This window comes from Rhincodon typus, chromosome 9 (genome assembly GCF_021869965.1).
Source record: "Rhincodon typus isolate 14 chromosome 9, sRhiTyp1.1, whole genome shotgun sequence".
Taxonomy (NCBI): Eukaryota; Metazoa; Chordata; class Chondrichthyes; order Orectolobiformes; family Rhincodontidae; genus Rhincodon; species Rhincodon typus.
In genome coordinates this window covers 37,621,598-37,642,270 of record NC_063340.1, presented here as the reverse complement: position 1 = coordinate 37,642,270, position 20,673 = coordinate 37,621,598, and the positions used below count along the sequence as shown (strand labels likewise).

The 20,673-nt window shown below is 41.9% G+C and overlaps 1 protein-coding gene across 3 annotated transcripts in view; it reads right to left on the bottom strand.

Annotated features, from left to right (window-relative positions):
* usp34 (ubiquitin specific peptidase 34) overlaps positions 1–20,673 on the bottom strand; it is a 267,373-nt gene that overhangs the window by 20,116 nt on the left and 226,584 nt on the right. For all 3 annotated transcript variants that reach the window (XM_048600750.1, XM_048600752.1, XM_048600751.1), the window contains exons 67-70: positions 18,297–18,454; positions 6,514–6,592; positions 4,047–4,173; positions 3,384–3,491 (exon numbers count right to left, since the gene is read on the bottom strand). In XM_048600750.1, the coding sequence (XP_048456707.1) occupies positions 3,384–3,491; positions 4,047–4,173; positions 6,514–6,592; positions 18,297–18,454 (472 nt within the window). The remainder of the gene's footprint in view (positions 1–3,383; positions 3,492–4,046; positions 4,174–6,513; positions 6,593–18,296; positions 18,455–20,673) is intronic.

Sequence of the window (20,673 nt, the reverse complement as noted above, 5' to 3'; positions counted from 1 at the left end):
TCACTCAACTTTGCCCACAAAATGCATGGTAAATCCACCCTTGCCCAATACTGTCCCATTGGTCTACTCTCAAGCAACAGCGAAGTCAACATCAACAATATTCCTAAGCAGCACATATTCAGCAATAAACTGCTCACTGATACTTAGTTTGGACTCGGGGCCACTCATATTTTGACCTCATTACAGCTGTGGCCTAAACATGGACAAAAGTGGTAAACTCTAGAGTTAAGGTGAGAGTGACTGTCCTTGACATTAAGCCAGGATTAGAACAAGTATGACATCAAGGAACCCTAGTAAAGCCAAAATCAATTGAAATCAGAGCAAAAGCTCTCCTCTGGTTGGAGCCATATCGAGCACAAAGGAAAATGACTGTGGCTACTTGATAAGAGGCCACATCAAAGGTTATTGTATAAAATAAACGCTCATGGTGTTGGGGGTAACATATTGGCATGGATAAAAGGTTGGTTGACTAACAGAAAGCAGAAATTAGGAACGAAACTTTGTCAGGCGGGCAGGTAGGATGTCACAAGCGGTGTGCCACAGCGGTTGATGTTGGGGCCTTAACTCTTTACAATTTATATAAATGATTTGGATGAAGCGACCAAGGGTATGGTAGCTAAATTTGCTGATAACACAAAAAAGGTAGGAAAGAGTTGTGAAAAAAAGATATAGGGAGCCTACAAAATGATGCAGGTAGGTTAAGTGAGTGGGCAAATATCTGGCAAACGGAGTACAATGTGGGAAACTGTCCATTTTGGTAGAAAAAGAATAAAAAGGAAGCATATCATCTAAATGGCGAGAGGTTGCAGAACTCAGATGCAGAGAGATCTGTGTGCACTAGTGAATAAATTGTATAAGGTTAGTGTGCAGGTACAGCAAGTAATCAGGAAAGCCAACAGAATGTTATGCTTTACTGTGAGGGGAATTGAATACAAGGGTAGGGAGGTTGTGCTTCAGTTTTGGTGAGACTGCATTTGAAATACTGTGTACAGTATTGGTCAGTGTACATACAGAAGGATGATAATGCACCGTAAGCAGTTCAGAGAAGGTTTTCTAGACTAATACTTGCAATGAGCAGATCGCCTTAGGAGTAAGTTTAGGAAAGTCAGAGTTGACTTAACTGAAACACAAGATCCTGAGGGGATTTGATGGATGGATGTGGAAAGGATGTTGTTTCCTCTTGTGTGAGAATCCAGAATTAGAGGTTATAGTTTAAAAATGAAGGAGTTATCTTTTTAAGACAGGGATAAGGAACCTTCCTTTCTCCCATAGATTGGGTTTGGAATTCCCTTCCTCAAAAGGCAGTGATGCAGAATCTTTAAATATTTTTAAAGGCAGAGGAAGATAGATTCTTGATTGCCAAGGGAATGAAAAATAATCAGAAGTACACAGGAAGGTAGAGTTGAGATTAAAAGCAGATCAGCCATGATCTTGTTGAATGGTGGAGCAGGCTTCAAGGGCCAAGTGAACTACTCTTGTTCCGTAATTGCATGCTGTTGGAGGTCAATCATTTCAGTCTCAGGACATTGATGTAGGAGTTCCTCAGGGTAGTTTACTAGGTTCAACCATCTTCAGCTGTTTCATCAAAACATTCCCTCCATCATAAAGGGGAGGAGTGAAGATGTTCACTAATAACTGCACAATGTTCAGCACCATTCACAATTTTATGATGCATTCAATCCACGTCTATATGCAGCAAGAGCTGGACAATGCCTAGGCTTGGACAGATGATTAGCAAATAACATGCGTGCCACTCAATATTCACTCTCTCCACCACCAATGCTCAATTGCAACAGTGCACAGCATCTAAAGATACACTGCAGCATCTCACCCGGTTTCACTTACCAGCACTTTCCAAACTCTCCCAAACTTAGAGGCTAGGAATTCTAACACGTGTAACCCACTTGCCAACTCCCTAGTGCCTATCCACTTTATTCAAGGCACAAGTCAATATTGCAAAGAAAAACTCTCCACAGACCTGAATGTCTGCAGCTTGACATCATCCAGGGTAAAACAATTGAGTTGTTTGACATCTGTACCATCTACAAGATGTACTGTAGGAAACTTCCAGGAGTCCTCTGATGGCATCTTCCAAATTCACAACCTCTACCACCCAAAAGAATAAGTGCAGTAGATGGAACCTGCAAGCTCCCTTCCAAGCCACACAACCATTTTAACTTGAAACCATATCACCAACTCTTAGCTGTTGCTACATCAAAATCCTGAAACTTTGTTACAGCACCATGGTTGAACCTACAGCGCAAGGGCTGTAGCAGTTCAAGGTGGCAGCTCACCACCAATTTCTCCAGGGTAATTAGGGATAGGCATTAAATGTTGGCCTAACCAGCAATACTCACATCTCAGGAATGTGTAAAAGAAAAACAACTGCCAGGAAACAATCAGCTCTAATAACTAACCATTTCACCAAGATATTCAATTGCATTACAATAGTTGAATCCCACCCCCGCCACAAGCAATATCTTGGCCAGAAACTAAACTGGACCAGACATATCAATATTATGGTGGTAACAGCAGATCAGAGCTGTAAGTTTTGTAAAAAGTAACTTACCTCCTCAACCACCATCAATCAACAAGGCACTCGCCACAAGTGTGATAGAATACCTTCCACTTGCCTAGATAAGTGTAGCTCCAACAACATTCAAGAATCTTGATTCCATCTGGGACAAAAGCAGCCTGCTTTATTGGCACACTGTTCACCACCTTATTTACTCTCTCTACTGCTGATGTACAGAGGCAGCAGTATGTAGCATTCATAAGTTACACAGCAGCAATTTGCCAAAGCTCCTTCCAAACCCTTTAACACCTGGAAGGGCGAGGGCAGTAGATGCATGGGTCCATCACCACCTGCAAGTTCCACACACATCATCCTAACTTGGAACTATGCTGCTATTCTTTCACTGTGGCTAAGTAAAAATCATGGATCTCCCTTCCTACACGACATGGACTGCAACAATTCAAAAAAGCAGCAGGTTACCACCACCTTCTCAATGGCAATTAGGAACACGCAATAAGTGCTGACCACACCTTGTGAACATATAAAAGAAACTCCTGCAGCAACCAAGAGACTGGTGTCTGAGCGATAAGTGTTAAATTGTGATGAATTCTGCTTTTATACTGTGGAGCAAAAATTATGGTGAACATTGTGAGTGACTTCATGCAGGGTCCTCCAACCATTCAAGAGGAGATGTTTACCTAGTCAAATTTTTACTAGTCAAAATTTACATCAGAAATAGCCCCAGCAGCAACCTGACAATTGAACACAGCACAATATTAATTTTGAGACTAGCCAATCCAGATAAACTACAGATGCCAATTTAAATTTATTTAGTTGCAGTTGAAGTATGACCTCATGGTATTATTACCTATACAGGCATTTCGAAGTTCTGGCGGACTGTAGGAATTTAATAATGTGAGAAGCTTGTGAGCAAATTCGATTCTTTCCTGCCACTGGATCAAGGCTTGCTTAACATCTGTAAACAGAGTTAAAACATAATGAATCTGAAATTTGAAAGCTGCAAATCATTCTTAAAATGATATATCTTATTGTCGGAAACAAACAATCAATACTAGTATAGCGTAACAAGGAGGACAAAATATTTAAGAAATATATTACATCACAAAATCCCAAAACAAAAAAATGATGAAGAATACACAAGGATACAACATCAAAGAATGAGTTGCATGTTCTAGTGCAAAACAATATTCTGTTGCGCTAGTAAGGATATCTTACCTTAGCTGCAAATATCAAAAGGTGGAATTTTAAAATTTTGTTAAAGGCTTTTGAAATTATTAAGTCTCCACACTGCAAATACTATTTTTGAAAAAAAAAATGCTGTCTAACATCAATAGTAAATTTCCTTCTTGGCATTCCAACCCTCTATTATAAGGGGCATGAGAGAATGGATTTAAAATAATCCATCAAAAACATTAAACTTTCATTAGATAGCCTTTGGAGACAGTTAAGAAACCCTTTCACAAAAAAAATCAATATCACTCCAATAAAAAAACACCAAAACTCAACAAACCTTTCCGCTGCAGATACGGACGTGTAGATTTCAGAACAGATAAGAAAATAGAGAGAAGTTCCACCAAGTCCCCAGTCACATGGCAAGCTGTAGCCTCATGGTACATCATGTGCAAAGTATTAAAAGACTGAAAAATTAAAAAGAAAATCAGAACTAATTGTTTTGATTTCTCGATATCAAAAGAATTATGGCCAACTCAACACAATCACAAATAAAGCAAACCAGCCCACTTCGTGCAATATTATTGCTGTATTTTCCAATTGCTCCCTAACATTGTTAATTTTGTTAGACATGTCCCCAAATAAATACAACAACAGCAAAAGATAACTGCAACTGATGAATTAGGATGCACTGAAAACAATTAAAAAGTGAAGCTTTGTTTTCAATTGATTACTTTGGATGCTTTCTTAATGTTCACAAAGCATGGATTGAAGGTCAGTGGTTGTTAGTTACTTTGGCAAGCTCAATATGATATATATTGTCATCTGACACATCTCCAAGCCTTAGGATGAACTAAGGACATCTTAGTTTGTTTTGTTATTTGTTATATTTGGATGCGGATTCATCAAATAAATCAAACATTCCATTCCATCTAACTGACTGTACATCCTTTTTCTGTTATTGGTTTATAGGATGCCAGTGTCGCTGGCAAGGCCAGCATTTACAACACATCATTAATTTCCTCAAGTTGGTGGTGTGAATCATCTTGGCCTGCTGCAATTGATATAATAGAGGTACACCCGCAGAGCGTGTTCCACGATTCTAACCAAGTGACAGTGAAACAATGGTGATATAATTCTAAGTCAGGACAGTGAGAGACTTGCAGGGGGCCTGCAGGCGGTGATCCTATGCATCTGCAATCCTTGAACTTGTAGAGGTCATGGCCTTAGAAGATGCTGTCATTGGAGACTAGAGAAATTGTTGCTGTACATCTTCGAGATGGTACACACCACTGCCTTTGTGTGTCGTCAGTGGATTAAATTAATATTTAATATGATGAATGGGTTGCTAATATTATACTTTTTAAATTCTTTCATGGGATGTGGACTTCACTGGCAAAACCAACATTTGTTAGATGTTCCTAATTGATCTTCTTTTAAATCAAATAACGTTGATCTTGCTAACTTTGATCTCGCCTAGCACACGCCCTGTGCAAAGTAGACCTGTATGCCTCTGTATCACTCTCCCATCCAAGAATGGGAATTTTGTAACAAATAATTTGACTTCCTAACTTCCCAAAGTGCACCCATCATCTTCCATTCACAGGTCAGTTATTTGGTGGAATATTCTCAATTTTCAAACAGTTTATTCACGGGATGTGAGCTTCATTGGCTCAGCCAACATTTATATCCATCCTTAATTGTCCTCGAGAAGGTAGTGGAGACCTGCCTTCTTGAGCTGTTGCAATCTGTTTTGAGTCATTATCCCCGCTATGCTGTTAGGGAGGAAATTCTAGGACTGGTTTTATTTGCCTGGATGAGTGCAGCTCCACTAACATTCAAGCAGGTCAATTCCAGGACAAAGCAGTCATCTTGACCAGCAATTCTTCTACCAACTTAAACATTCACCCTTATACTGGCACACAGTGGTAGTAGTGCATATGAGGCAACTGCAGCAACTCGCCAAATCTCCTTCAGCAGTACATTTCAAACACACATCAATAACTTAAAAGAATAAGAGCAAGAGCAGCAGATGGTAGAAACACCTTTACCTGTATGCTCTCCTCTAAGCTTGAGGAGAGTTACTTGGAACAATGTAACTGCTTTCTCAGTGTAATTGGGTCAAAAACCAGGAACTCCCTTCTGAACTTATTGTGCTGGTATCAATGCAACACGGTTTGCAGGGTTTAGGAAGACAGCTCACCACCAGTTTCTCAGTGACAATTAGGTATTAGCTGTAAATGTCGTTCTTGCTGGAAATCACGCCCATTGAACAAATGAGCAGATAAAAAAGTACTGAAACTAACTTTTCATTCCACACTTAGTAATTGAATATAAATTCTTCCAGTTGCCATAGTGGGAGATTTGAACAAGTGTTCTTTGAGCACTGCCTCTAAGCCTCTGGATTACTAACCAAGTAAGTTTATCAGAACGTTACCATTTCCTTTGAACAGAATTTGACAGAAATACATTGTAGTTTATTTGCAGTTGCAGTTAAACTAAAGCCAGAAAGTAACTGACATAAATTAACAGCTCTACAGACATTTTCCAATCTACTAAAAATGAGCAACTGCATATTAATATGATATTGTGGCGAGATTAGCAGATAAAACATCTTTACTGTTTTGAGATTTCAAGAAAAAGTGTATACTGTAGTTTGTAATGGGTGTACATGAATATTTTTAAAAACAAACTGAAATTCAACATAACATACTGTCTACTCCATCTTTGACTAGCGAACAATGAATAAGCCAAATGTCTTGCAAAAAAGCATAATACAAGGAGTAAAAGGATCCAATTTACTTTACCTCCGTCATCAGAATTAGTCCCCGATTGAAAACAACGAGCAGTCGATCTTCATCAGTTTCTAGAAGAATTCTGAAGGCACTGCAACAATGAAGAAAGGAACCATTGATAGAATGCTCTACCTAATTGTTGTGTAGTGCAATACGCACGAAATGTTGAAATCACAACAGATGATTTACTGTTCTATCAGCTCTGATGTTATTTCTGGCAATATCCACCACCAATACATGTCATCATCCACTTAATCACCAGCTATTTCCTCAGTGTAACATTAGTTATGGACAAGCTCTTTGAATCTGTTATACAAGATAAAATAGCAAATACTTAAAAAGCACAAGCTTATCAAGCAAGATCAGTAGACACTGGTAAATGGAAAGCCCTGTTTGACTAATTTAATTGTTTCCTCGAGCCAGTAGATAATGAAAATGCAATCAATATGCTGTACGTGGAATCTTCAGAAGACATGTATTAATTCATAGAGAAACTAGTTAGAAAAACACCTAGTATAAAATATAAGGAAATATAGCAGTTTGAATGAAAAGCTAATTGTTAGGAAACAGTTATAGTATTGTTAAGAATAGAGTTTAGCACGGGATTATTTTAATCCTCTAGATTTAGTATACTATAAAAGAGGATCACAGAGAGTGGAATGGTGTGGGTAAAGTGAAAGGGTGCAATGGAAGACAATAATTCTCCAACTAGGTAGTTGAACTATTAGGATACATTCATCTAGGTTAATTGAGTTTAATTATAAACTTGCAGAATCCACAATTAATGGATGATGGGGCACCCTGTACTTCACAAACTCATCTTTTTGACAAATATGAAAAGAACATGGTAAATATGGTGGATATGACAGACAAAGTGATACTCATGCTGAAGGTTAAGATTAAGCAACCTGTCCTGCCAATAATCTACGCACATACACAACCAGCTCCTTCTGCTCCTGTACCCCTTTAGAATTGTACCCCCACTTTATATTGTCTTTTAGTGTTTTTCCTACCAAAATGCATCACCTTTCACTCCTCCGTATTGATACTCACTTGCTACCTACTAGCTCACTCCTACACGTCTAGTGGAGGTGGTTGATGGGATTCGTTGTGTGCTGGTCAGGTGTGGAGGTCTTCTTTATAGCTTACATTAATGTGCACTCTTCATTTTCCCCAGCTCAAAATGACCTGTGCTGGGTACATGAGGGCCAGGAAATCTTCTCTACAGCATCCTCTGCCGGAATCAGCCAGGGAAGATGTTTCGGATTCTTGTCGGTCAGTGGTGAATGGGCACCCCTGCCACAGAAGCTAAGGACTTTTGCATGGAGCCCTATTCTTACCCTCTACTTGGGGATCTACCTCAACCCTGATGAGGGTGTTTGGCCAGTGGACTGGCAAGAGCTGGAAGTCAAAATCACCACTCAACTAGGGTACTGGACAAGATACTCTGAATGCTGATCATAAACCATTTGATGACTGCCATGTTGTGGTATCAATTGGCCACTTTGATATCCCCCAGAGTTGGTCACTAAGATACAGAAAATTCTCGTTGACTTCTTCCAGAACAGAAGACTAAATTGGTCTCTGCTGTAGATCTGAGCTTCCCACTTAGGGATTCAAGTGCTGGTATGCCTTTGCATACAGGTGACAATTTTGCACCTGCAGACCATGCTGCGATATTTCTATGTAAAGCCCCCTCTTTAGTAGCATGTAGTAGCAACATATTTTTTCCAGGAGCAAAGCTTCAACTATGACGTACAGTCCCTGTTCATAGACCTCATAGGTCTCAGTGACTTGCAGGAATTGCCTGTCTTTTAGCAGGGCTTGACCAAGGTTAGGAACAAGGTTGCCTCGACCACAAACTTTATCCCATTCCGGAGTAGCAGATTGCATCAGGGAGCCATTACTCAGGAAACTGCACTTCTACCAAGTCAGATTCACATGGCTGGCAGGAGGATGACTCAGGCTGCTCAGGTAATCAGAGTGAGGGACCACAATGAATGCAGAGGGGCAGGATAGATGTCGCCAGAAATTCCTGATATGCATCAGTAGATTTCAGCTTGCGGACAAAGTCGTCCAGAAATTAAGAAAAGTTGTGCTTGACCCTGACAACACTTTTGATCTCATGGTGGCTCAAGCATGTGGTGGACTTCCATCCAAGGTGATCCTCATTTGGACAGAATTTCATATTAGCTCTAGAAAAGCCAATCCCACAATTTGGGAAGTCTTGCAGAAATTCCCTCTGTGCCATTCTGTTCTGTACACAGACGTTTCCTGTAAAGGTTGCTGCTGCATATCATTTACTCATTTGACATTGTTGACCATCTGGACATGCTGTGCCATGTCTTCCTGCTATCTGGAATTGGTGGGAGTCCTCACCTTAGACGGTGAGGATTTGGCTTGAAAGGTGTTGCATGCAATGGTCTGATAAGGAGCTTCACAGTCTCCCATCCCACCTTTTTTGTTGCTACCTTGAAGAGTTCCAACATACAAGGACTGCACTTGACTATAGTCCCCTTTTCTTTATTTGAAGATGCTTCTTCTTAATTTCTGGCTGCACTTCAGCCGCATGCTCCTCCGCTTTGGCCACCTGCTGAGGTGGGTCTGGCCACACCAGCTATCAACGGATCTAAGTCACGGAGGGCATCATTAGACCCAACTGCCTACCTCTCTCTTATGATTACATCCACATCCAGGTGACCTTGAAAAGGGTGTATCTAGTTTACATTGGTACATTTGAAGCCTTTTATGAATGTTGGTTACAGCAGGGGCTGGAGTTCTTCATCATCACCGAGAATAACATTAAAGGAAATTTGCAGAATTAAATCATAGTTTCATATTTGTTACAGTCGACTTTAAGGGACTTTCAGCGAGTTAGTTTTGTTTTTTTTAAAAACTATTGTGTTTTCAAAGGAGTAAGAAAAGGGACTGCTAGGATACTGGAGGTTGGGGCAGGAATTTTCATCAGAAGTCAGCGATCTGTAAAACTGTGTGAATAATTCTATTAAGGATAAGCTCAGTGTCTTATTGCCTTTTTCACCATCTGTCTTGGATCCAATTTACTAGGGTCACCACCCCCAATCTACCATCTATGAGGCAGTTACATACATGCTGCATCTCCTTCTACCTGTAAGGAAGTGGGGCAGTATGAAAGAAACAAGCTAAATAACCCAGGCAGCCAAGGCTCATGCTGCTTCCCCTTCCCTCCACCCTGTTCCCATGTCAAATGAGGGTGTAGCTGCTGGTCTGGAGTGGGGGGGGGGGGGCGGAATGTCCACATGGAAGAGAAACAGAAGCAAACTAAACACCTTAAAACAAATGCACCCCCCCTCCCCCAACCACCAATTCCAGTAGCATGAGGCAGCTCATAATCTCATATTCATGGTTCCTATGTCTATAAGAGATCCAATGTATGACCACACCTTGTGTTAATTTGATAAATATTCCATCAGTAAAGGAGGAAGCTGGAGCGAGTCTGACTTCCGCATCCAGTTATTCACATTTCATAGTCCCGCATAAAAGGAGACAATTAAATTCCTCACGGATCACCCTTCCCCTGCCCCAATCACATCAGGAAACCATTTTTTAAAAAAACAACAGAGATAATAGAGGAACTGCCGATGCTGGAGAATCTGTGATAACCAGATGCAGAGCTGGATGAACACAGCAGGCCAAGCAGCATCAGAGGAGCAGGAAAGCTGACGTTTCGGGTCTAGACCCTTCTTCAGAAATGGGGGAGGGGAAGGGGATTCTGATATAAGTAGGGAGAAAGGGAGAGGCGGATAGAAGATGGATAAAGGAGAAGATAGGTGGAAAGGAGACAGACAGGCCAAGGAGGCGGGGTTGGAGCCAGTAAAGGTGAGCGTAGGTGGGGAGTTAGGGAGGGGATAGGTTGGTCCAGGGAGGACGGACAGGTCAAGGAGGCGGGATGAGGCTAGTAGGTAGGAGATGGGGGTTTGATGTGGGAAGACAGGTTAGGGAGGCGGGTACGAGCTGGGCTGGTTTTGGAATGCGGTCGGGGGGAGGGGATATTTTGAAGCTTGTGAAGTCCATATTGATACCATTGGGCTGCAGGGTTCCCAAGCGAAATATGAGATGCTGTTCCTGCAACCTTCGGTTGGCATCGTTGTGGCACTGCAGGAGGCCCAGAATGGACATGTCGTCCAAGGAGTGGGAGAGGGAGTTGAAATGGTTCGTGACTGGGAGGTGCAGTTATTTGTTGCGAACCAAGCGTAGGTGTTCCACAAAGCGGTCTCCAAGCCTCCGCTTGGTTTCCCCGATGTAGAAGAGGCCACAACGGGAACAGCGGATACAGTATACCACATTAGCAGATGTGCAGGTGAACATCTGTTTGATGTGGAAGGTCTTCTTAGGGCCTGGGATGGGGGAGGTGTAGGGGCAGGTGTTGCACTTCCTGCGGTTGCAAGGAAAAGTGCCGGGGGTGGTGGGGAGTGTGGAGCGGACAAGGGAGTCACGGAAAGAGTGGTCCCTCCGGAAAGCAGATAAGGGTGGGGAGGGAAAAATGTCTTTGGTAGTGGGGTTGGATTGCAGATGGCGGAAGTGTTGGAGGATGATGCGTTGGATCTGGAGGTTGGTGGGGTGGTACGTGAGGATGAGGGGGATTCTGTTTTGGTCGTTATTGTGGGGAGGGGGTGTGAGGGATGAGTTGCGGGAAATGCGAGAGACACGGTCGAGGGTGTTTTTGACCACTGTGGAGGGGAAGTTGCGGTCCTTGAAAAACGAGGACATCTGGGATGTCCGGGAGTGGAATGCCTCATCTCCAGAGCAGATGCGGCGGAGGCGAAGGAATTGGGAACAGGGGATGGCCTTTTTGCAGGAAGGTGGGTGAGAGGTGGCGTACTCTAGGTAGCTGTGGGAGTCGGTAGGCCTGAAATGGATATTGGTTTCCAGGTGGTTGCCAGAGATGGAAATAGAGAGGTCCAAGAAGGAGAGGGATCGGAGATGGTCCAGGTGAACTTAAGGTTGGGGTGGAAGGTGTTAGTGAAGTGGATGAACTGTTCGAGCTCCTCGTGGGAGCAATTTAATCAGACACATCTATGGCAGGTGGGCCTTGAAATCCGACCTGCTAGCCCAGACATAGGGACAGTATCGGTGTCACAAGGTCCTTTTGTGAGACCATCATTTAGATAATAAAAAACCATCAACAATTAATAAACTACCCAAGAACAAAATTACAAACACTGCTCACTGGGGCAGTATGACAATAACAAAATGCAAAAAGAGAGGGAAAACAAGGGGAGGAAAATTAAATCAAAAAGACGTACTATGGGGAAATAATGCACTCAATTCCCAATAGCACTCATGTATCTATAAAGATTCAGTAGCTAAGGTGGAAGTTGCATGATCTCCAAGGATACCGGGAAAAAAATATTTTCCCTGTAATCCTGCACTTTTTTTTCCTATTTAAATCTTCACATACTGCCCTGTTCCATAGAATTATCCATAGAATCCCTACAGTACGGAAACAGGCCCTTTGGCCCAACAAGTCCACACTGACCCTCAGAGAATCCCACCCAGACCCATTCCCCAAACTCACCTATTCTACACATCCCTGAACACTATGGGCAATTTAGGATGGCCAATGAACCTAGCCTGCACATCTTTGGACTGTGGGAGGAAACCGGAGCACCCAGAGGAAACCCATGCAGACACGGCAAGAATATGCAAACTCCACAAAGACAGCTGCCCCAGGAGGAATTGACCCCAGGTCCCTGACACTGTTAGGAAGCACTGCTAACCACTGAGCCACTGATACTTTAATTGAACCTGCCTCCACCAGAGGCAGTACATTCTAGATCCTAATTACTGACTGTGTGACAAAGTAGTTTTTCATCTTGTATTTGCTTCTTTTGCAAAGTACTTTTTATTTGTGCCCCCTGGTTCTTGATCCTCTCATGAATGAGAATGGTTTCACCCCATTCTATGCTGTCCAGACCCTTCATGATTTTGAAAATTATCAGATCTCCTCTTCGCTTTCTCCTTCCCAAGGAAAATAGACTCACCTTCTCCAATCTATTCTCCTAAATTTATCATGCCTGGATCAACTTTTCATAAACCTCTTCTGCACTCTCTCTAATGCATTCACATTCTTCTTTTAGAGTGGGACCCAGAATTTTAGACAATACTCCAGAGTCTAACTAGTATCCTACATAAGTTTAGTATAACATCCGTGTTCTAGAACTTTATGCTCTTTTAATAAAGGCTAGCATTATGTACCTTTTATTATCTGCTCTCTACGTGTCCTGCCACCTTTAATACTTTTCCTGCAGTATTCATGATTCAATACACAAATTCTCACACATATTCTAAAATTTAGTGTTTACAAATTCTTTTGTTATCTGCTATGTACAAGAGTGCATAACTTCATTTTATGAATGCTACTATGAATTCTTCATAGGTGAACCTCATGAGACAAAGTCAAAATCTTTGCTTTTGAAGGAGGCATCCTTGCCAGTTCTCTCTCATACAGCAGAGAAACTAGAGGTTTGTGATTTATTTCTATGGTCACTTTCAGACAATGGATATAGACTGAAAATCTCTCACAAATCAACGTTACCAAGAAAGCCTCCTTCTCAATCACGACATATGATGTTCACGTGCCTAATAATGCTCATGATGTGTAATAGACCAGTTTGTGAAACCTGCATCTGGTTGCACCGAGAAGGCCGTTGCTCCTAAGCCTGCTACATCAGCTGCTCTGACAGTTGGAAAGATTGGTGATAGTATGCTGAGGTATCTTATCCTTGATCCTCTAGAAAGCCTTCTTTCGATTTGGGTTGCAACACTATTGTTGTGACTTGTTATGCAGTTATCTCAAGATTTCTGTTTTAGTTATCGATCAGACAAAAAATTTGCCCGACTGGTTTACCATCCCTAAGAATATTTGGAGATCCTGATCAGGATTTAGAGTCAGGAAAACTGTTATGTGCTAATTATTCAGAGGATACCTCCATTATACCTTCACTGTTGACAATGTGTTACAAGAACAAAATGGATCCCTTGGATAATTCACATTTGTTATCACGGATGAGCCCTTCTGCTTGCAAGCATTTATGATCCCATGCACTCTCTGATCATACACTTTAATTATTTCCACATATTAATGTTATCCACATAGAATGCAACTTAAAAGTGTAAAATATTGTACCTAGTCCATGAAAGAAATTCTGGTGACATGGGGATCCTAAATTGTAATCACACCTAAAAGGAGCTATGAAAGCAGCAAGCAATCTTGATTGCCAGAATTCAGAATTTGCATAGAGTTTTTATGAAGCTCAATCTTTAACTAGCCTAATTAAACCTTTGTCAACCATAGACACAATTTGGATTTCTCTTACGACTGTCTTAGTTAACTATGTAAGGTCAATACAAATTTTAATAGTACTGTGGAATTATCTGGGGTACACAAGAGTTTAGCACTTTCTTTACTGTAATGCTATGTTCAGTATTCAGCTATCCTAACCCTTTAAATAATTTAGGGTATGATGATGATTGCGGATGATGGACTTTACTAGATAAGTCAGATCCAAGACTGAAATCTGGTTTAACAGATCATATTTTGTTGTGTTTTGGTTTTAACAAGTTGGTCTCTCACTGCAAGATAAGCCTGCAATGTTGCTGATTTATTTCTAATAGTACAACACTTATGAAGTGAAAGGAAAGAATGTGAAATGGAATAGAATAAACTAGGCTATTTACTTATGACAGAACGTAAAATATTTTGAAATCCCATTAATCCCAATAAACAGTCCTTTACTGATCCTAAAACATCTCTGCATGATACCCAAAAACACCCCTTGTACAGCACTCACACCAGAAAGTACCTTTCTCTAACCCACAACATGTTTAATTTGACTTTAACGCCCAGTCATGAAAATCTGGAGCTACCATATAGGGGAGACAGTGGCTGGACTCGTATTCCAGAAACCCAGGTAATGTTCTGTGAACCAAATAACTGTTGAGAATCAAGTCGAGTGATGACCATGAAACCGCTGCGCATTGTCATAAAAACCATTAGCTTCACTAATATCCTTTAAGGAAGGAAACTGCCGTTCCTACCAGGTCTGACCTACATGTAACTCTAGACCAACTGCAATATAGTTGACTTTTAACTGCCCTCCAAAATGGCCTAGCAAGCCTCTCGGTTATATCAACAGCTACAAAGTCTAAAGAAAGGACCGACACTGGATGGACCACTTGGAATTGCCTAAGCACTGGAAATGACATAGGCAAACAACCTGTCAATCCTGCAAGGTCCTCCTTGCTTACATGTGGCCCATGCCAAGATTGGGAGTGCTGCCTTACAGACTACTCAAACAACAACCTGGCACAGTCGGACTCACGGAATTATACCTTGCAATGTTCCAGACAGCGTCATCACCGTTCCTTTCCTTATTGTTTTTCTACTGATGGGAAAAGAAGTGGCAAAGCAGTGGTATACAGTTGGGAGAAAGTTGTTGTAGAAGTCATCAACATTGATTCTGGACCACATGAAGTCTTATGGCACCAGTTCAAACATGGGCAAGCTCCTATGGATTACATTATACTGTGTCCTCTAGGCTAATGATTTGGAAGTCCTCCATGTTGAATAACACTCGTATGAAGCACTGAGGGCAGAAAGGTGCAGAATGTAGACTAGTTGGGGATTTCAATGTCCATGACCAATTGTGGCTCAGCAGCAGCACTACAGACCAAGCTGATCAACCCTTGAAAGACGTGCCTGCACTATGGCTGCACGCAAGCGGTGAGGGAGCCAACAAGAATGAAAAATATACTTGACCTAATCCGTACCAATCAGCCTGCTGCAGATGGGTCTGACCATGAGAGAATGGGCAAGGACAACCACTGCACAATCCTTGAGGAGACAAAGTCTCATCTCCACATTGAGAACATTTTCCATCATGCTCTATGGCACTATCACTGAACCAAATCAGATAGACTTTGATCAGATTTAGCAATTCAGGACTGGTACATGAGGCACTGCGGGCCATCAGCAGTAGCAGAACTTTAATCAAACACAATCTCTAACTTCACAGCATGAGATTTCCACCATTCTATATCTTTATCATCAAGGCAGGCAATTAACGTTGGTTCAAAGAAGAGCGCTGGAGAGCATGTCAGGAGCAGCACGAGGCTTACCTAAAAATGAACTGTCAACCTGGTGAAACTCTAAAACTGGACTACGTGTATAACAAAGCAACATTAGCAGCAAGTGATAGAGCAAAGAGATTCCAGAACCAGTGGATCAGATCTAAGCTCTGCAGTCCTGCCAAATTTAGTCATGAATGATGGTCGAGAATTAAACAACTTACCAGAGGATTAGGTTCCACAGATATTTCTATTCTTAATTGTGGAGTCCAGCATATCGGTCCAAAGGACAAAGTTGAAGCATTTACAACAGTCTTCAGCCAGAAGTGTGCAGTATACGATCTATCTGCCTTCTCCAGAGGGCCCCACCTTCATAACTTTCAGTCTTTGGTGAACTTGATTCATTCCAAGTGATATCAAGAGATGTCTGGATACTGCAAATTCAGTATGAGCCCTAACAACATCCCAGCAACAGCACTGGAGACTTGTACATCAATTTGTTCCAGTACAAGTCTTCACAGGCATCTACACAACTTGATGGAGGTGTTCTGAATGTGAAGATGGGATTTCATCTCCTCAAGGACTGTTATTCTTACTCAAGGAGTAGTTATTCTTACACACACTCACAGTCAGACGCATCTGCAACAGGCAGATTGGTGTGAATGACGTCAAGTATATTTTGCCTTCTTGTTGGTTGCCTTACCACTTGTATGCAGCTGCAGTCTAGCAGGTACGTCTTTCAAGACTTGACCAGTTTGGTCAGTAGTCCTGATTTGGTAAATGAATTTAACTTCCTACTGTACATCAGAGACATATCAGAGATGACTACTAGACCCCTAGGTATCAGGGTAGCTGACAAACCAACAACCACCCTGCGACAGCTACTGATGAACGTAAAGGATCCCATACCCATAACCAATAAAACTAACGTAATATACAAAATACCATGCAAGGACTGTGAGAAACATTACAAAGGTAGAACTGGAAGAAAGCTGACAATAAGGATACACGAACACCAACTAGCCACCAAGAAACAGGACCAATTCTCACTGGTCTCAATACACACAGACAAGGACACAAATCATCCATAACAGCACAAGCCAAACACCGACATACCAGGGAATTCCTGGAGGCCTGGCATTCCAACTGGAGCACCATCAACAAACAATTGAATTGGACCTAATATAGCAACCACCAAAAAACAGGTCCGGAAGTAATGCCAACAACGCCAGCAAACCGAGGTGTATAAATAACAAGCGGGACAGAACACCCATGCTTCATCAGAGGCACACTGACAATGTTACCTAGCAGGGTGATGAAATGTGTGCAATCAAACACACCGGCTTGGCAAGCAAGTCCACAACCCCATCCACAACCTGAGCTACAAATCTTCTCAAAAACTTAGACTTTAACTTCCACCAATTAGTCTAGTGATATCAACTGTGCCTAGGAACACTGTAATGTATGTTTTAATTTATTCAGAAATATCCATGGTGTTAAGGATTGGTGCTTCATATTCATAAGTACTTTGTGGACTCTTCTTGCTCTTGAAACCCACTTTAACGATAACATACAATCTTTGCACAGTTTCAGTTGAAGAGGCCTTAATCTCAATCATCCTGAATAAAGTACATTAACTTTGAAAATCATGGGAGATCTATACAGAACAGATGGGAAGAATGTTCCAATTTCTAGAAGAGTTGGAAAACAAAGAACATCGATTTTAGTCACAAAGGAACAAATGATAGTTGAGGGAAAACTTTTGTTTACCCATGACTGATTCAGATCCCAATGTAATTTCTGAGACTGTGACAGAGGTAGCATCATAGAATAAGAGAATCTCTATAGTGCAGGAAGAAACCGTTTGCCCACTCAGGCCCAGGCCCAGGCCCAGACAACACCCACCAACCCCATCATATCCTTGTGACCCTGCATTTTAGTGTGGCTAATTCACCTAACTTGACTCACGGGCAATTTAACAGGGCCAATCCAACTAGCTTATACATCTATGGACTGTAGGAGGAAACCAGTGCACCCAGAAGAAACCCACATAGATACAGCAAGAACATGCAAATTACACACAGACTCCCTGGTGCTGTCAGGCAGCAGCACTAACCACTGAGCCATTATGCCCCAAATTCCAAAATTCAGCTTCAAATGATCTATCAAAGGGATTTGGATTATTGTCCAAAGAGAAAGAATTGGTTAGACTACAGGTAAAAGGTGGATGAGTGGTACGAGCTGGAGTTGCTGCTGCAGAGAGCTGACACAGATGTGATGGGTTGAATGGCCTCCTTCTATGCCACAACAATTCTATGATTCTAAAGGCGAAATGACACGCTTCTAAGATTACAGAAATTACACTTTCGGACAACAACAACTGGGTAAATAAGACCAGAAAATATGGTTTGTAAAAATAAAACAAATTCACTAACATGCATAACATATAAAAGTTTTATTTTTCTAGAATAATCATAAAACTAAACTCTTCTTACTTCCGTTCAGGTCTTCAACTTTGCTTTTAATCACCAGTCTCTCAGATCTCATCAACCTTGCACTAAATTTAGTGGAATCCCATTCCAAAATTATACTTGTAAAAATTACTCCGTAAATTAGATAACTTCTACACCCTTTCTCTTTACACTGAATGCTAAGAAGTATTTTGTTATTTTGATTGACATCCCTACCTAATAAGCGTAGTCCAACATGAGCGGCCATCCAGACAACGCAAATAGCAGCTAATGGTAGTTTTCTTGAATTGTTTAACATCCTCCAACTCCTCTTCTCTCATATCTTGTCTCTGAGCTACAAACAGCTGCATAAGGTTAAATAGTTCTTCAACAGCCTATATAATAATGAAACAGCAGAGGGTTGTTAGTTAGTAACAGCGACAGAATGTTCAGCAAACAATGAAACTCATTTCTAAATTAACTCAACAACACATTTACTTAACTATTTTTACAAATGACATTGATCAGCTAGCTACATGAAATTACTGATTAGCACTATGACAACAACTTGTTCTTTTTATTCTTGGGATGTGAGCATCACTATCAAGGATGACATTTTTTGTCCATCCCTAACTGCCACTGAGGTGGCGTTAGGGAGTTACTTTCTTGAACTGCTGCAATCCACGTGATCTAGGCTCACTTACCACATTACTGGGGAAAGAATTCCAGGATTTTGATTCAGTGACAATGAAGGAATGATGATACATTTACATGTCTGGATAGTGTGATACTTGGAGGGAAACTTGCAGACTGTGGTGTTCCATATGCCTGCTACCTGTGCTCTTCTCTGGGTAGGATCATCATTTTAGTATTTAACATAATGCCTTTAAAGTAACTATATGTATCAAGGCACTTCATAGGTACATTCCCAAGCAAAAATGACATGCAGCCATTGTATTTCTTGCAGTATTGCTGAGTAGCACATATTAAATAGCGTGGATTCAATTTACTTGAAAATATCAGACAGGTTTATTTAATAGCTTAAACTACACTTGTAGTTACAGATAGCTATTCTGCATCAAACTTTAGCCTACTGCTGCTGGACTTCACATGATAGCTGGTCAAATAACTTCACCCTGGTCCTTGCTTCATTTGCACACTTGACCCCAGAAGCAACACAGCTCTCAAAGCACGCATATAAAGGAAACTGCACTGGTCTGTGTGCTGACATACACCATTGAATATTTCCACCAATTCCAAGTCAATCAGCTTACTCCTAAACTTCACACGTATGAACAATGCATTTTCTAGGCGGCTTGACTGAAGGAAGTGCATCTTTACTAAGCTGCGATAGGCCATCACCTTTGAAGTTTTCTGTTGTTAAATCTGTCAATGTACAATTGTTCTAAGTTCTGGATTAAATGTGAGTTTTCTTGGTCTCTTCTGCTGCAACTAGTATCTCTGTGATCTTCCCAACAGTCACAATGTTGAGATCCATGCATGTCAGTAATTCTGATATTGCTGGTCCACTAGGGCCCACCAGGTAAAATTCTGCAGGTGGTTTCCATGCAGAGTTGACACAGCTGCATTTCATCCTCAATACACCAATGCAAGGGGTAGGTATCTTATAACATGTAGTTAATTTTGCTGTTGTACATTGGATCATTAACTTCCAATGATCCAGGAACATATCCTTCAGGATTCTGACTAATAGGATATTTGAGAGATAGTAGGAACTGCAGATGCTGGAGAATCTGAGATAACAAGGTGTAGAGCTGGATGAACACAGCAGGCCAAGCAGCATCAGAGGAGCAGGAAGGTTGACATTTCGAGCCTAGACGCTTCTTCAGAAATGGGGGAGGGGAAGGGGGTTCTGAAATAAATAGGGAGAGAGGGGGAGGCGGATAGAAGGTGGATAGAGGAGAAGATAGGTGGAGAGGAGACAGACTGGTCAAAGAGGCGGGGATGGAGCCAGTAAAGGTGAGTGTAGGTGGGGAGGTAGGAAGGAGATAGGTCAGTCCAGGGAGGACGGACAGGTCAAGAGGGCGGGATGAGGTTAGTAGGTAGGAGATGGGGGTGCAGCTTGAGGTGGGAGGAGGGGAAAGGCGGGTGGAAGGACAGGTTAGGGAGGCGGGGACGAGCTGGGCTGGTTCTGGGATGCGGTAGGGGGAGGGGAGATTTTGAAGTTTGTGAAGTCCACATTGATACCATTGGGTTGCAGGGTTCCCAAGCGGAATATGAGTTGCTGTTCCTGCAACCTTCGGGTAGCATCGTTGTGGCACTGCAGGAGGCTCAGGATGGACATGTCGTCTGTGGAATGGGAGGGGGAGTTGAAATGGTTCGCGACTGGGAGGTGCAGTTGTTCAGTGCGAACCGAGTGTAGGTGTTCTGCAAAGCGGTCCCCAAGCCTCCGCTTGATTTCCCCGATGTACAGGAGGCCACAACGGGAACAGCGGATGCAGTATACCACATTAGCAGATGTGCAGGTGAACATCTGCTTGATGTGGAAAGTCTTCTTGGGGCCTGGGATGGGGGTGAGAGGGGGAGGTGTAGGGGCAGGTGTAGCACTTCCTGCGGTTGCAGGGAAAAGTGCCTGGTGAGGTGGGGCTGGAGG